The sequence below is a fragment of the Sapajus apella genome, unplaced genomic scaffold, assembly GCF_009761245.1.
Source record: "Sapajus apella isolate SASKATOON/1434 unplaced genomic scaffold, GSC_monkey_1.0 scaffold48, whole genome shotgun sequence".
Taxonomy (NCBI): domain Eukaryota; kingdom Metazoa; phylum Chordata; class Mammalia; order Primates; family Cebidae; genus Sapajus; species Sapajus apella.
Window position 1 is genome coordinate 1,174,495 of NW_022436988.1, and position 17,463 is coordinate 1,191,957.

Here is a 17,463-nt window from a genome sequence, read left to right on the forward strand (position 1 = left end):
TTAAAATATCTGAAAAGACTGAAGAGGAAACCTTTAAGCCAGAGGGCTTCGGGAGGCCCCAGGCGGCTCCCCCAACCAGGCCAAGGACAGGACTTCATTGCTCCTGGCTCTGGAGGGTGGCCCAGCACGGCTGGGCACCTGGCCCCGCACCCTGGCCTCACCCTCAGGAGTTCTCAGGGAGGTGGCAGGGACCTGCAGAAGCAGCGGTGAGCAATGGGCACCAGGGCATTCCTAGCAGGGGCCAGTGGGGCCAGCGGAGAGGCCAGGCAGGGGAAGGAGCAGGAAAACGGGCCTGGCTGCTGAAGCCCCAGGCGACCACCTCCTGCTGAGGGCTGGATCCCTCCTAGGGCTCCCCAGCCCTGCTCCCAGGCCTGCCAGGCCCTTCCTCACCCAGGCCTCCAGGCAGGAGCTGGGCCTGCCTTGGCCCCAGCACGACCTCCAAGCAGCCTCAGTTTGGGCAGGCCGGGGCCAGGCGGCAAGTGGAGGAGCTGAGAAGCTGGTCACAAACAACCTCAGCGGTGAGCACCGGCTCCGGCTCTCAAAGGCTTATTATCCCTGGGCAGCGCCTGCCAGGGCCCTCCTTCCTGACCACAGGGCCTCATCCTCCTGTCCTGCCCTCCCGGGGAGGCCCTGCCCCACAGCACCCGCAGGCCTCCCCCTCCCATCCTGCCCTCCCCGGAGGCCCCACCCCACAGCACCCCAGGACGGCCTTCAGGTACCTGAAAGAGGGTGCACGAGTAGTCGTCCAGGACTGTTTTTGGAGGAGTGATGACTGAGGACAGAAGGTGCCTGTGTATTAGGATGGAGTCCCGGCCCACAGGCCTGAAGATGGGGTGGTGCCTCCTCCTCAGGCTCATGCCCTTTGCCCCCACTACTCCTGCTGCAGAAACCCCAGCGGGGGGCTCGGAGGGGCTGGGCAGTGCAGGCCCACCTGCCGGGGACACCACCCACACAGCTCTGCAGCCCAGCTCCCCTCGGGGCGGACAGCCTAACTCTTTACACCCAGAGACCCTCCAAGGGAGGCCAGCCACTCCCCGTCCACCCATCGTTCCCACAGCTCTCGGGCAGGAGTAGCCTGAGCCCCAGGGGTGGACACCAGGCTGGGGTATAACAGGGCTCCAGAGGGCAGTGGGCACCGGGACAGGACGTGGGAAGCTTGGCTCCCAATGCCCGGCTCAGGGAGAGGGGCCCTGCTGCACCCCTCCCAGGTCCCCACACAGACACCATGGGTGGCAGGAGGCAGCTGGGCACAAGGCCACAGACGCCAGGAGTGGGCTCAGGAGAATAAACTTACACAGGTAAAACGGCAGCTCGGGGTGCCCCAGGTGGCTCTTCACGAAGTCTCGCAAGTCCCCCACTGCAGCGGAGAAAGAAACACAGAGCTCTCCCACGACGCCAGCCCCAGGCTGCCCCGGCACCTGGGCCACTGCTTTCACCCTCCTGGGCCTTTCCCCTAGGGTGGGAATTCAGCCCCATACGGCACCCCAGGTGCTTGGCGGGGCCGCACCCCTGTGCGGGACACACCTGGGACCCTGCCCTGCTGCAGGAGGGCACTCCCACTGCCAGCCTGTGCCGCCCGCCCCACCCCAGCCACCACCCCAGCCTGAGTGCTTCCCTGGGGGAGGCCAATGACCCTGGGCTGCTGCCACCCAGCTGTCTGGGGTACAAGTCAGTGAGGAATCTCTGAATGTCACAGCGCCTCTGCCCTCCTCCCGGGGTATGGTACCTTCCTCTGGATGCCCCTCAGCCCCACCCATGTCTAGTAGGTGATCGACATGAGTACTCAGGACCACGGGCTCCCTGAGGTGGGGCTGGGCACCTGGGCCTGCCTGACACTCCGCAGCCCCAAGGGGACCCCAGCAACCTGCACCCCCGACCCCGGTGCCCTAGAGCCTGCAGGCCAGGCGGCAGCAGTCCTGCGTGTGGCCTGGAAGGAAGGAGCCAGCAGGGGCCCCAGTGGCCCCTGACCCCATTCCCGGACACCCCAAAGTGCTGCCCACCTGTCTCGCTGGGGCGGAAGAAGCCCTGCAGGATGTAGCGGTCAGGGAACAGGACTCTCAGAGCCACCTAGGCCAGACAAGTGGAGGGGTCACAGGGACGGCCGGAGCCAAGCCAGGGACCAGGGCGTGGCCTCCCCACTTGGCCCACACCGGGCCATGGACACCAGGGCTGGGGCAGGCGGTAGCGGCAGCAGTCCCCCCAAATCTGGGCCTGAGCCTCGACTCCCCCTTGGCAGGCCGGGCACAGAGACAGCGGAATGCCACGTGTGCGTACATCAGCCCGAATCCTAAAACCACATTGACCTGTGTTCAGATTTGCTGTTTAAAGTTTCATTTGGCCAGGCGCAGTGGCTCATGCCTGTAATCCCAGCACTTTGGGAGGCCGAGATGGGGAGATCACCCGAGCTCAGGAGTTCGAGACCAGCCTGACCAACACAGTGAAACCCCATCTCTACTAAAAATACAAAAATTAGCCAGGTGTGGGCACCTGTAGTCCCAGCTACTTGAGAGGCTGAGACAGCAGAATTACTTAAACCTGGGAGGCAGAGGTTGCAGGAGCCAAGATCTCACCACTGCGCTCCAGCCTGGGTAACAGAGTGAGACTGAATCTCAAAATAAACAAATAAAAAAGTTTTATTCTAAATCGTAAGCAAGGGAGGATCGACTGGCTACCAGGAGCACATGTGCCACCACTGAAGGCCCTGGTCCCATGTGGGAGCCGCAGGAGACCCCACAGAACTGTGCCTCAGTTGTACCCCCAAGCCCTGTCTGCAGACCTTTGGGTAGCGCTCCAGCTTCTCCTTCATCTGCGCCTCCCTGAAGGCCTTGGTCATCAAGGGTGCTTCTTCCAAGCGCTTCCTGTGGGAAGGACGGGGAAGGAACAGGGCTCCCAGTCAGCATGGGGCACCGGCAGCAGGCCTGGGCTTGACACCTGCACCTGCCAGGGCAGGAGAAGGCTGCTCTCCACACACGAGACAGCAAGAGTGGACGCCCCCGCTGCGCCCCAACCCTCTGAGGTGCCGTTAAGGGCAGCCTTTCAGGGACCTGGTGCCTGAGGACAGTGGGCAGCATGGGCCCCCAACAGGGCAAACCCTGGGGCGAAGAAGCCAGGAGGCGCCGAGGGGGACCCACCGCTCACTCTTGAGCTGGGCCAAGCGTCTTCTCACATCGTCCACCGTCAGCTCGAAGAACTCATCGGGCAGCTCCACCGGCCAGACCTGCAGCCGCTCCTCCAGGTCGGGGTGGCACACCACCGGCACCCGGTCCACGGGCTGGAGACAGAGGGAGAGGCTGACAGCGGGTCACCGGCAGGGCCTCCACGCCCTGGGCTGTTGGTGCCCCCGGCCGAGGCGGTCGCACAGACCTGGGAGCTAGGCCCACTCCCTCCCTGGCCCCGGCCAGCACAGGGCCAGGGCCAGGCACAGCAGCTGGGGCCCCCACCCCACTCAGGGCCTGTTCAGGGCTGGAGGCCCCCCCAAGCCAGTGCGGCAGCCCTGATGCTGAGCCCTGAGCCCTGAAGGGCACATGGCCCCTGGAGTCTCGCTCAGGCCACGTCAGGGTCTCCATGTGGGGGAGGGGTGGCGACAGCCGCCAAATTAGAGCGTCGGCAAAAACCCCAGGCCAGCTGCCCCGCTGCCCTCTTGGCCACAGCTCCATGGCCAGGCTGACACCATCCACGCCTGCCCTCAGGGAAGAAGCTGGGCCCTCCCTCTGCCCACGCTGGGATGCGGGAGGGACGGCATCACCCCTAATCAACAGCCATGAAATGGACAAAGCTGGGCCACGCAGCTAGAGAGGCCTGGGCAGCGATTTCAGCGCATTCAGTCCAGTGCTGGTGTAGGTGGGACACGTCCGCAGGGGGCCCTGTCCTCCCTCACAGAACAGCGAGAGCCGTCTCCAGTGGGGGTGGCCTAGGGCAGGCTCTGGGCTCCCACCTGACTTGGAAGGGGAACCTACCTCCCCACACTCTGGATACCTGGGGATGGCACGGCAGCCCTGGGAACACCCTCCCCGTCCCGTCCAGCCCTCCTGCAGTCTCCCATGTGGCCACGGGCCACTGCCTCCTACCCTGCACGGCATTCTGGCGCCCCCAACATGCCCACACTGGGAGACAGCCAGGGCATGACTGCCCCTGGATACACCTAAGGCCTTGTCTGCCCATGGCGACAGCCCTGCAGCCACCCAGCACGGGGCTCTGTCGCGACATGTCACAGGGTCTGGTGGGAGCCCCACTGGCCCCGGCAGCGTCATGGCAGGGCAGACAGCACAGGCTGACCACAGCTCGGCAGTGGGGCCCACAGGTGGCTGACCAAGGCCCCTGGAGGCTGCCCTTCCAAAGCCACAACCATCCTGCAGCCGCTGAGAGCAGCCTGCGCCAGGGCTTTTTATAACAAGATGCCAGGCGCCAGGCTGCCCCCCACAGCCCCAGCGCCTGCATTCCAGAGGCCGGGAGCATGCCGGGCTCCCACGGGATAGGAGGGCGGGATGTGGTGCACCCTGGGCCAAGAGCCGCCATGTCCATGAGTGGCCAGGCCAGCCTGTGGCAGGTTGGCACCCTCTGCGGCCTGGTCCAGAGCCTCCCTGGAGGAGCCCCCCTACCCCGGAATCCACACTGCATCTCCCCGAGCGGGCAGAGCACCCTTGATGGCATCGCACTGCGCCTGAGCCTGACCAGATGGGGCCCCGCCTCCAGGACACGACATGCTCAGCCAGCCATGTCCAGGGCACAGCCTGGGGGTCACTGGCGGGCTGCTGGCACGTCCGCACACTGTACAGTGCTAAGGACCCTCCGGCCCACAGCCCACACTGGTGCCTCCAGGATGTGGGCCAGAGGGGACAGGGCCATCAGCTTCATGCCACCATTGGGGCTATAGAATTTCATCTGGAAAACAAAACTGACAAAATCTCTAATTCCTGTGGATCCACCCTAGATTCCTACCCATCATGCCAAGGGCCCGGCCCTGCTCAGGAAGCCTCTTCTGTCAGAGCCCAGGGTCCCGCACAGGGCCAGGATGGCAGAAACCTCGCATGCCCACTCTTTGCCCGGGCAGAGAAGCCCTGATCCAGGGCCATCTTGCTGGAGCCGGGGGTCCGGCAGGATAAGGGGCTGCCAGAGAGGCCATGCCACCGGCGTCTCCCCTGAAAACAGAAGGCGTCTGTAGCAGAGCTGCTGGGAAATGTCACTTGGCAGCCAAATGGCAGAGGGAGATGCCAGGAGACCCTGTGTGTGGAGGTCCACACTTGCCCCATCCTCCCTCACGGAATAGCCAAGAGCCGTCTCGAGTGGGGGGCAGCCTGGGGCGGGCTCTGGGCTCCCCGACTTGGAAGGGGAACGTACCCCGCACTCTGGACACCTGGGGATGGCGTGGCAACCCTGGGAACACCCTCCCCGTCCTGTCCAGCCCTCCTGCAGTGTCTGCAAACACCCATCAACACAGCTGCAAGCCTTCCCCGAGAGAGTCCTTCCATCCCACACAGAAGAGGGGCCGGGAAGGGGGAGCCTGGTTTCTGCCTCGCCATCTGGGCCCAGCTGCTGAAGGCCCCACTCCTCCGTCTTCCTGACCCTGACCCTCTTGCTAGGCAGAGCCAGAGGTGCCAGAGGATGGGGGTTGGCGTGGGGGGCAGTGCCAGTGTGGGGGCTCTCACAGGGCTGTGTGTGCTGAGCTCCCTGGAGGCTAAAAATATGCCACAGGGTGGCAGTGACTATGGCTGCTAAGGAAACTGAGGCACGGAGCATTGAGGGTCCGGCCAGCACGGCGAGGGGAAGGGGTGCTGGCATTTCAGGCTCTGAGGGTGGCCGGGCAGCTGCAAAAGACCTGTCTCCTACAGGTGAAGCCTCTTCCTGTCATCTCCTGCAAACCCAGGCCTGGCAGACCCCCAGGTCATGGCCTCCAGGAGGACCGCATGGATGCAAGGATGTGGACCATTTGTCCAGAGGCCCTGACCCGGCAGGGGGCTAGAGGAAGCCCAGAAAGCCCACAGCAGGATGGAGGACAGGGCTGCTGTCGGGAGGCCAGGGTAACTCTGTAGGCACACAGCCAAAGGGAGGGGAAGGGGGCTGGGGGCTGGGGCCTGCGGGGTGAGGGCGCCCGGGGCATTCGGGCCACAACACTGCCCAGAGGGCTCCTTTTCTTGACAGTAATTTTCCAGGATGTGATGACACACAGAGGGAAAATGTGAGCCCATTTGGAGGTGGCCCCGACCTCAGAGTTTCCAGCGTCTCTGAGGGTTTGTGTTTTTCCCTCCCGGCCTCCCTCCCTCCCTCCTGTCTCGGCCTGGCCTGCCCCGCCAGGGCTCCGGTGAAAGGGAGTGTGGAGCATTTCCCTGGAGCCTCTGAGCTTCAGTGAATCACTGCACCAGACACGGCCAAGCCTCCCGAGCTACTCAGCGCCTTGGCCACCCTCGGAGGCAGGCGGCAGAGCACGTGGACGCGTGGACGCCATCAAAGGCCCGGGTTCCACACAGCAGGAGACACTGTGCCAGGGCGAGGGCTGGGGCTCTGTGGGGACACCCCTGCAACTGGCGTGGACAGCTGCTCAAGCTGGATGCAGGCGGGACAGCCCCAGACATGCCAAAGTCCATGCCCAAATCTCACATCGAAGCATGGGGCGCAGCCTTAGCACATACACCCCCGCACCTAGTAGAGGCCCCGGTCCTCAAATCCCACCCAGTGGAGACAGCACCTTACCCAGGCCGCGTACAACATCTGCAGCCATGCCCACGGCCGGGGCCTGCACACCAGCAAGCTGCCATGTGGCTGGGGAGAGGCCATCAAGGAAGGCCCAAAGCAGGGATGTTTCTGTTTGGAGACAGGGTCTCACTCTGCTGCCCAGGCTGCAGTACTGCAGTGCAGCCTCAGCTCACTGCAGCCTTGATCTCCTAGACTCCTCCCAAGTAACTGGGGCTACAGGCACATACCACCACACCCTGCTAATTTTAAATTTTCTTTGTAGAGATGGGGTCTCCTTATGCTGCCCAGGCTGGTCTCCAACCCCTAGGCTCAAGTGATCCTCCTGGCTTGGCCTCCAAAGTGCTGGGATTACAGGTGTGAGCCACCGTACAAAGCCGATAATTTTAGGCTGGGCACGGTGGCTCACACCTGTAATCCCAGCACTTTGGGAAGCCAAGGTGGGTGGATCGCATGAGACCAGGAGTTCGACACCAGCCTGGCCAACACGGCAAAACCCCATCTCTACTAAAAATACAAAAACTAGCTGGGCGTGGTGGCAGACACTTGTAATCCCAGCTATTTGGAAGGCTGAGACACAAGAATCACTTGAGCCCAGAAGGCAGAGGTTGCAGTAAGCAGAGATCACACCACTACACTCCAGCCAAGGCAACATAGAGACCCTGTCTCCAAAAAAAAAAAAAAAAAAAAAAAAAAGGTATTTTAAAAAAATGAAAACAGGCTGGGTGCAGTGGCTCATACCTATAATCCCAGCACTTTGGGAAGCCAAGCCAGGAGGATCACTTGAGGTCAGGAGTTTGAGATCAGCCTGACAAACATGGTAAAACCCCGTCTCTACTAAAAATACAAAAATTAGACGGGCGTGTTGGTGGACACCTGTAATCCCAGCTATTCGGGAGGTGGAGGCAGGAGAATCGCTTGAACCCGGGAGATGGAGATGGCAGTGAGCCGAGATTATGTCACTGTACTCCAGCCTGCGCTCACTCTGTCTCGAAAAATAAAAATAGGCCAAGTACAGTGGCTCACGCCTGTAATCCCAGCACTTTGGGAGGCCGAGGCAGGCGGATCACCGGAGGTCAGGAGTAAGACCAGCCTGGCCAACATGCCAAAACCCCATCTTCACAAAAATTAGCCGGGCATGGTCTTGGGCACCTGTAATCGATCCCAGCTACTTAGGGGATTGAGCAAGACTCCATCTCTAAATAAACAAATAAAAATGAAAAGATGAAACATAAACCATGAGGTACTCATGAGAAAAAAAAACCATTAAAATAATTTTTTTTTTGAGATGGAGTCTTGCTCTGTTGCCCAGACTGGAGTGCAGTGGCACAATGTTGGCTCACTGCAACCTCTGCCTCCTGGGTTCAAACGATGCTCCTGCCTGAACCTCCCCAGCGGCTGGGACTGCGCCACCACGCCCAGCTAATTTTTTGTATTTTTAGTAGAGACAGATTTCACCACGTTGGCCAAGATGGTCTCAAACTCCTGACCTCATGATCCATCCTCCTCGGCCTCCCAAAGTACTGGGATTACAGGCATGAGCCAACACGCCTGGCCCATTTTTTAGTCTTAAAAAGAAAAATATTCTAAAAGGTGAAAACAGAGGCCAGGCGTGGTGGCTCACACCTGTAGTCCCAGCTACTTGGGAGGCTGAGATGGGAGGTCAAGGCTGCTGTGAGCCGTCATCACGCCCCTGGACTGCAGCCTGGACAACAGAGCGAGACCCTGTCTCAAAAAGCAAAAAGAAAGAAGAAAAGTAAGAAGAGGGTTGCTTGAGCCTGGGCTAACAACAGGAGCCCGTCTGGAGCTGGGTGCGTTCCGGTGCGCCAGGCATGTCACCGTGGTAAGCTCACCAACACCCCTGGAGAAGCAGGAGAAGCGGTTTGGTGAGGGGGCTCATCCACCCGGTGGCTTCTGGAGGCTTCTCCTCAGGGACCCTAGGAAGGGTGACAGGGTCCCTGACCTGAGTTCCTGGAGCAACCAGGGGATCTTGGGCCCAACAGGGAGGGGAGTCTAGGCCAGGATGGGCCAGTGTGGTCGTGCCCTGCAGGAGCCGCCTCACACAGCCCGAAGCCCAACACCCCACTGATGCCTCAGCAGTGAACCTCCTCCCCAGGTTCCTCACTGAGACACTCGCCTGTCAGTCTCCAGGCTTCTCAACAGCTAGAATTCAGTCCGCCACCTGCAAAGTTGCTCACCCATCTGCCAGCCATGTTTGGTGGCCATTCCAATCCAGGCCACGGGCCGTGCCTCTAGGGACAGCCTGGGCCCTGCTCAGAGCACAGAGTTGTCCACAGACACCCATGAGGCATAGCAGAGACCCAGGACACCCCGGTCACTGGGCCAGCCTCAGGGACGGCACAGGCAGGATCCCCTGGCCCCTCTGAGGATGCCTGCTGCCCAGAGACAGCAGCCCCTGCCCTGCCAGGCACTCAGGGGTCCCAGGCAGGGTGTTCTCACTACACCCAGTGCATGGCCCGCTCCAAGCCCAGCCTCCTCTGCCGGCTTGCCCCCAGCACCCTGGGACAGCTCCTCCCCACCCCACAAGCCCCACACTGGCCGTCTGCCACAGAGGGCAGGGGGTGAGCAGGCGTGCTGAGGAAACCCTGGCCCCGGCTCCAGAAGCAGGGTTCACCCCCAAGGCGGGAGGGGCAGGCGGGGCGGCAGCTGCCAGCCCTCGCGGGCAGACCCGGTCTTTGATCAGGGGCGGCCCTCGTGCCAGCTGCCAGGAGGCCGGGTTGTGGGGGGGCGTCTGCTGGGACTGGCGTCCCAGCACGGCACAGGACTGCAGGGCGGCCTCCCGGCCGGCGGAGCAACTTCAAAGACACGGCCAGGGGGCGCCGGGCAGCCCCAGCCTCTCCCAGAGCCCGGTTCTGATCGCCAGTAAAACTACCTTCTAATAATTAATGCCTGACATCAAAGGCAGGAACCGCCCGGGTCTGTGAACCACCCCGGGCCTCGGCCGAGGACCTGCCTGTATTTTATCCTGTCTCTTTCTTCTAACTCTTTATTTAAATCCAAAAACCACACGCAGGCAAAACATTAATGGGAAACTTGGAAACTTTCTTTGCTTACTAAAGTGTACCTTTGAAGTTCCCCCAAAAGGTTCTGTTTTGTTCCCTCCTCCCCTCCCCCCAGCACTGAGGGACCCAGCGGCGAGCGGCATGCGGCCTTGGGCCCTCTGCATGTGCGGCTGGCAGCGACGTGAGGCGCTGGGCGGGCAGGACGCCCTCCATCCATCAGCAGCCCGAGCCCCAGATCAAAGGCCCTCAGGACACCCTGCAGGTGAGGCACACACCCCCTCCCCATCCCTCCTTCCCACCAGTGCCTTCCCAGGGGCAGCAACGGGTGGGCTCTGCTCTGGGCTTTGAGCCCCATGCTCCGCAAACAGGCCCCGCCCTGGGCACGGAGGGAAGAAGGGGCTGAAGCCCATGCCTCTAGAATGGAGGAATGTGACCACCACCGTTTCCCTCACACCCAGGGGTCCCCACAAAGGCAGGCCCAGGAGGCATCACCGCTGCTCACCCAGAGCACACGGACCTGTCTCCAGCCTCCGACTCTGGCTCAGATGTCACAGTGAGTTCCCAGAGGGAGGATGGGGTGCCACCACCAACACAGTGCCAGAACGGACCCAACGCCCTCACTCCCCACTCCTTTGTCGACTCAAAAGTGGGGACAGTCCCAGGATAGCCCGGGGTACACAAAACAGAGGGGCTGGACCCTGACGCCAGGCTGGATGGGAGCCCTCACGCCCCACATGGTGCAGACAGCCAGCCTCTGCCCTCCCAGGTGTGGCTGGAGACAAGAGGGAGGGGTGAGGGTGTTTCACTGAGAAGCGGCCAGAGGACAAAGCGAACTCCCGACCTCACCTGAGGGCAGGGACACGGTGCGTGAATGCCCAGGGCACAGCCAAGGCCGGAGCTGTGTACACAGAGCACTCCTGGCCACCTCTAGTTATTTGTTTTTTTTTGAGATGGAGTTTTACTCTGTCGCCCAGGCTGGAGTGCAATGGTGCAATCTTGGCTCTCTGCAACCTCCACCTCCCGGGTTCAACTGATTCTCCTGCCTCAGCCTCCCAAGTAGATGGCACTACAGGCGCCCACCATCATTCCCAGCTAACTTTTGTATTTTAGTAGAGACAGGATTTCACCAGGCTGGTCTCAAACTCCTGACCTCGGGTGATCTGCCCACCTCGGCCTCCCAAAGTGCTGGGATTGCAGGTGTGAGCCACCACATCTGGCCCAGACACAAATATTCTAAATGTCTGCAGGAGATGGTGGCATGGGGGCCTTTCAGGCTGACTACGTCAGCAGGAGCTCAGGCAGCTCTGGTCCAGCCCTACTAAAAATACAAAAATTAGCCGGGCATGGTGGTGGATACCTGTAATCCCAGCTACTTGATTAGGAGGGTGAAGCAGGAGAATCGCTTGAACCCGGGAGGTGGAGATGTCAGTGAGCCGAGGTCATGTCACTGTACTCCAGCCTGGGCAACAGAGTGAGACTCCGTCTCAAAAAATAAAAACAGGCCGAGTACAGTGGCTCACGCCTATAATCCCAGCACTTTGGGAGGCTGATGCCAGCAGCCTGGCCCTCAGGGGACACAGGGGCTGGGAAACAGGTGAGGAAGCTGAGGAAGCTCAAGCAGCCCAGGTGCAGGGGTCCCATGCGGGGCCAGGATGGGGATGGAGGGAAAATCTGCCCAGGTGCAGGGCTCCGATGTGGGGCCAGGATGGGTACAGAGGGAAAATCTGCCCAGGTGCAGGGCTCCAATGTGGGGCCAGGATGGGTACAGAGGGAAAGTCAGCCCAGGCGCAGGGGGGTCCCATGCGGGACCAGGACGGAGATGGAGGGGAAGTCATTCCAGGCGCAGGGTTCCGATGCTGGTCAGGACGGGGATGGAGGGAAAGTCTGCCCAGATGCAGGACTCCCATGCAGGTCAGGACTGGGACAGAAGGAAAGTCAGCCACGGGCCAGGAAGCCCACGGACCTGTGGTCACCCCAAGGCGTGAGGCACAGGGTCAAGCCACAACCCCACACAGGCATGCTCACAGGTCAGCACCTCTCTCCTGCTCGCAGTCACTCCCCACCAAGGGCCTAGCGCCCCAGTGGTGGGTGGAGTCTGCAGTGAGCAGTGGCCATACCTTCGGAGAACTTCCAGAACCCAGAAAACAGCAGCCACTGCCTAGCTCCCTTGTGAGCTAGGTGAAATCTGATTCCCAAGCAGAATGAAGACAGAGCAGTGAAAAAAGTCGGCCTCACTTATGAACACAGACGCACAAGCCAATAAATAAAGCATATGATGCCGGAAACATGGAAACAGTTCAACACCTGCTCAGATTTTTTTAAACGTCAGAAAATTAGGAACAGTAACTTTCTCACCGTGATAAAGGCTTTTATCACACATCATCCTTCACAGAGAAACTATCAGTAATACATCTTAAGATCAAGAAAATAAAGGGTGCCTGGTGTGCTGGCTCTTGCCTATAATCCCAGCACTTTGGGAGGCTCAGGCAGGCAGATCACGATGTCAGGAGATCGAGACCATCCTGGCCAACGTGGTGAAACCCTGTCTCTACTAAAATACAAAAAAATCAGCTGGGCATGATAGCACATGCCTATAATCCCAGCTACTTGGGAGGCTGAGGCAGGAGAATCGCTTGAACCTGGGAGATGGAGGTTGCAGTGAGCCGAGATTGCACCACTGCACTCCAGCCTGGTGATAGAATAAGACTCTGTCTTAAAAAAAAAAAAAAAAAAGACACGAGAAAGAATGATCACTGAATTGCCACTATCCAGCAAGCACCAGAGGCCAGGTCACTGCAACACAGGAAGAAAACCGCCGACAGGACAAAGGAAAAGGGATTTGCAGAGACCCCGACAGAAACCCAGACACCGCTAGAACTAACAAGGAGTCAGCCAGTCAAAAATGTAACAGGCGGCCGGGCGCGGTGGCTCACGCCTGTAATCCCAGCACTGTGGGAGGCCGAGGCGGGTGGATCACGAGGTCAAGAGATCGAGACCATCCTGGTCAACATGGTGAAACCCCGTCTCTACTAAAAATACAAAACATTAGCTGGGCATGGTGGGGCGTGCCTGTAATCCCAGGTACTCAGGAGGCTGAGGCAGGAGAATTGCCTGAACCCAGGAGGCGGAGGTTGCGGTGAGCCGAGATCGCGCCATTGCACTCCAGCCTGGGTAACAAGAGTGAAACTCCGTCTCAAAAAAAAAAAAAAAAATAAAAAAAAAAAAATGTAACAGGCAGCATGATACTACACCCGGTATCACAGCAGGTAACTTTCAGGCCAGGTGCAATGGCTCACGCCTGTAATCCCAGCACTTTGAAAGGCCAAGGCGGGTGGATCACGTGAAGGCACGAGTTCCAGACTCGCCTGACCAACAGGGTAGAGCCCTATCTCTGCTAAAAATACAAAAATTAGCCAGGCGTGGTGGCACACACCTGCAATCCCAGATACTCAGGAGGCTGAGGCAGGAAAATCGCTTGAACCCTGGAGGTGGAGGTTGCAGTGAGCCAAGACTGCTCCACTGCACTCCAGCTTGGGTAACAAGAGTGAAACTCTGTCTCAAAAATAACAAAGTGGGTGCCTTGGTAAAGATGGTTGAAAATCAGAAAAAATAATAATAATAATAAAAAAAAACTTCTCTGAGAAGCAACCCAGCAACCCTGTTCAGGTAGGAGATGGGACCTGGTCCCGGACCAGACTGAAGACTGGCTAATGGTCCAACAGCACCACTACCGCTTACCCTTTCCCTGGCCACAACCTGGAATTTACCTCCTCTATTCTAGAGATTCCTGAACGCCCACCCCTTAAGGTGCATGTAGTTAAGAATGGATGTAAATGTGGCCACACCCCTGCCCTGAGCTGCTGCCCTCCATGCACTGCCCCAGGCAGCCCTGCTCTGTGCCAAATTGGGGAGCCCACACGGTTGCCGCCTCATCATACAGCGAACATGGCCTCATCCCGGAGCAGGCCCGGCCACCGGCTCAGTAAAGCTACTCCACCACCCACTTACCCGATTTCCTTCCTGGGCGAAACCAGAACCATCCTGGCCGGAGTCCCAGTTTTGGGTTCCTTTGCCCTGCATCACTGCCATGCCACCAGGCTGACCAGCCAAGGCCACATGGTGCCACCTCCTCAGCAGAAAGGACACCCCCAAGTCCCAAGGCCCGGGGCCCCTTTTACCGGCTCTGGCTCTGGCTCCTGCTGGGGATCCTGGCCAGGCTTGGACTTCTTTGGCTTGGAGGGGCCTCCGGGGCTGGAGAGGGACTTCGGCAACTTGGCTGATGATGAAATCAGAGGCCTCATGGGCCCAGAGGGGCCCCCCAGTCGCTGTCCCCCGCCCGAGAATGGAACGAAGGGGGCAGGCACGGGCGCCCTCATGCTCTGCTTCTCCTGCGAATCCTCGCAGCTGGACCCCATGGCGTCCACGTCCTCCTGACGGCTCGGGTCACCTCGGCAGAGCTCCCCAGATTCCAAGGGGAGTGGGGGGCTGGCGGCTGCCTGGCCAGCCGACGCTGATGAGTCCAGGTTTCCTGGGGTCTTGCCCCCGGGGTCACAGCGCTTCATGACAAACCTGAGTGGGGCCGGAGGACCAGGGAAGCGTCTCATGGTGGTCCTGCCGGCCCCCAGCTCACCCTCTCCTGCCCTATGTGCCCTCCCCAAGATCCACCGACACTCTGGGGGAAGTAGAGTGAGACCAGACAGCCCAGCCCCCTCAGCAGCGCAGGGCAGAGGTCACCAGGTGCTAGCCCCCAGGCTCACAAGCAGACACAGGCCACCAGGCGCCCATCCATGGTGAGGGCCCTGAGCACACAGTCTCCCCCACTTTCCAAGTTTCCTTTCTCCTTTTCTTTGAGATCCCTTTTCTTAGCTAAATAGACTCCCGGCCCCAGCGGCACACTGCCCTTACCTGATGGAGGCACTGCCCCCAGTGAGGCCCAGCGACTGCAGTGTGGTGTCCCTCAGGGCGGCTTCACCCGTCACCTGCGGGAGGAGCAACAGGACAGGTGGGCCTTGTACAGGGACCCTGGAGCCCAGGGAAGCCCTTCGGCTGTAGCTCCAGGCACCGGCATCACCAGAACCACAGGCCTCACGGCCCCTCCAGCCCCCATCCTACCCATCCCCCATCCTACCCATCCCCCACATCTGGCTCCTGCCAGTCCATACCCTCTGAGAGGAGCAGCTTGAGTTTGGCCTGTAGCCCGGAAAGGACTTGCCGCCCAGGCCTGGACCGTGTCTCCCTGAGCCTGGTCTCCCCAGCTGGGACCCAAGCTCACTGAGGCCTGGGCTGGCAGAGCTGGGCTGCAAGGAGGATGCCCGGCAGCCAGGACCCACTGCCCAGAGCCCAGGGCCGGTGGGGGGAGAGGCAAGAACGTGCCATCATCCACACGGGCGGGGAGGAGGCCTGGGCAAGAGAATCTACGTCTGTGACACTGAGCCGGCCAGGCCCCTGGGCTGGGGTCATCCCAGCTCCGTGACGCCTGCCAAACCTCCGCAGCCCCAGTCACTGCTGGGAGCTCCTAACATCTGGTGGGCAGGGGGCAGGCCAGCAGCACCCACCCCTCAAAAGCCTCTGAGCTGGGTGGGCCCCAAAATCACAATACCCGGCTTCACGGGCTCTGGTGCCTGGCCGGGGCGACACCTGCCCCACCGCCACCTCTCCCATAGGTCACAGCGGCCTGGCTGCCTCAGCACCCTGCCCCAACCTCCTTCAAGTCTCCTGCTCTCAGGGCATTCCCAGTGCTGGACTCGGGGTGGGCAAGGCTTGGGCCTGGCTGGCCGGGACCCACACGCTAGCTCTGACCCTGTGACGAGGGGGTGGAGAAGCTGCCCCTAGCACAGAAGCCGAAGGGTGCAAGGGTCCCCAGGGGCTGGAGCCTCAGGCCGGTGCTGGGCCAGGAGTGCCTAAGCCCCGTGGCTCATCCCCTCTGAGGGAGGACACAGCCCTCCCCTTACAGCTCTGACCAGGGAACTTCACTGGGGATAAATGGGGGGAGTGTCCTGTCCACGCCAGGGTCCCCCAGGGCCCCTCTGGGACAGTGCCCCACCAACCCCAGCAAAGGGCGCTCGGCCAGAGTGGAAACAAAAGGCCCCTGTAAGCCGGGGGTGAGCTCGAGGAGGGCCCCGCCGTGGCAGGCCTTGCTTGCGCCACGCCACGTTCGGTTTTGAAAATGATCAAAACACCGAGCAAAGCAAATATTTATTAAATGAAACCACTTTTGTGACTCTTGGGCTTTGAGAGACGCTGAGAAAACAAACAGGGCGCGAGGGAGGTTTCGGGGCGGCCGGGGCTCCCAGGCGGCCACTCCCTCTTTTTCCATGAAACACGTCGTGCTTTCAAGAGCCCCAGTCTCCCGCCACTGCCCTGGAGACAGCGGTGGGAGAGTGGGTTTTCCAGCTGGGAAGTGGGCTCAGCCTGAGCGGGGACTGGGTAGCCTACCTCATCCCTCGTGTACACGCACACTGGGGTTGCCCCACCAGGCTGCTGCAGGCAGTCCCTGGGAGGAGAGAAAAGAAACTGTCAGATACACACAGGGCACCCTAGGGCGCCTCAGCCACTCCCATGGAGGCCCCAGGGCAGGAGGTTCAGGGGGCGAAGGTGTGAGGCCCTCACCCAGCCCCCAACCAGGACAGCGTCCCAGGCCCAGGCCACAGCCCTCAGCCCAGGACCCCACTGAACCCTACAGCCACCAGGAGGAGGTAGCTGTGACGGTTGGGGAACTCCCAGGGAGCCTGGCCTGTGGTGCAAGGCCTGGGGGCTCCCCCAACCTCAGTCTCAGGGCCACTGGCAGGATGTGGAGCCACCAGGCAGGGCCCAGAGGCCACATGGGAGAGATGAGCCGCACTGGCTCAGGAACTCGGCTCCTGGCCACTTGTACTTTAGACGCCAGAGGGTGGGGTCCCAAGGTCTGGGCTTTCATCTAAAGCTGCCCTCTAAGAGGAGGCGCCCCATCTCCACTGCCTGCTGTCTCCCTTCAATGCCGACGAGTCGCCAAAGCACGGAGGGTGGGATACTGCACTCTACTCATGCCCGCTTGCCCGTGGCCTGGGAGACCGAAATTGTGAGTCCCTGCTGGCCTCTGCCACCAGGGTCTTTCTGAGCCCTGCCCCCCAGGAGGCACAGGTGGACCAGTTCGGGGGTGAGCATGCCAACGCAGCACACAAGCCCGGGTTACAGAGGCACACATCCCCACATCCCAGCCCCAGAGCATGTGAACTGCAAGTAGCACCTGCGCATGAGAGGGTTCGTCTCCACATTTCCAACTCACCATCGTGAAGTCCTCCCCAGAGAAGAAAAACTCATGAGGGAGCTTCATCTCCACGTTTCCAACTCACAGTGTGAAATCCTCCCCATTGACAAAAACAAAACCCCATCTCAGGCCTCACTTGGAGATTCCCCCCATCAGTCCCTCTCCAAGAAGGGGAATCTGAGAGGAGGAGCAGATGGCCAGAGCCCAGGCCAAGGGGAGGCCAGGGCCAGCCTCGCATCACGCCGGTGCCCTGCCAGGCCTTACGGCCAGCGTGGCTCGCAGGGGCTCGGCTGGGACAAGAAGACACACGAGCTGAGCTGATGACCTGAACACAAAGCATGAAGATGAAGAGCTGGGCTGGAAAGAGCTTGCAGCAGCGCCCCAGGATGGGGCAGGCTGCGGGGTCCGAGGAGAAAGAGCCTGCAGCGTCCAGGTCGAGGCACGCATGCACATCCAGGCACATCCGCGCGCATACGCCCGCGCCCGCGCTCGCGCACATCCACTCGC

The 17,463-nt window shown here is 60.7% G+C and overlaps 1 protein-coding gene across 9 annotated transcripts in view; it reads right to left on the reverse strand.

Annotated features, from left to right (window-relative positions):
- ASPSCR1 (ASPSCR1 tether for SLC2A4, UBX domain containing) overlaps positions 1-17,463 on the reverse strand; it is a 40,082-nt gene that overhangs the window by 5,265 nt on the left and 17,354 nt on the right. For 7 of the 9 annotated variants that reach the window (XM_032241272.1, XM_032241269.1, XM_032241266.1 and 4 more), the window contains 8 exons: positions 16,146-16,203; positions 14,616-14,689; positions 13,889-14,279; positions 3,132-3,271; positions 2,777-2,858; positions 2,001-2,067; positions 1,295-1,357; positions 720-772 (listed from right to left, as the gene is read on the reverse strand). In XM_032241272.1, coding sequence (XP_032097163.1) covers positions 720-772; positions 1,295-1,357; positions 2,001-2,067; positions 2,777-2,858; positions 3,132-3,271; positions 13,889-14,279; positions 14,616-14,689; positions 16,146-16,203 — 928 coding nt within the window. Of the gene's footprint in view, positions 1-719; positions 790-1,294; positions 1,358-2,000; positions 2,068-2,776; positions 2,859-3,131; positions 3,272-13,888; positions 14,280-14,615; positions 14,690-16,145; positions 16,204-17,463 lie in introns of all 9 variants that reach the window. The other 2 variants (XR_004257698.1, XM_032241267.1) reach the window with 1 other exon arrangement.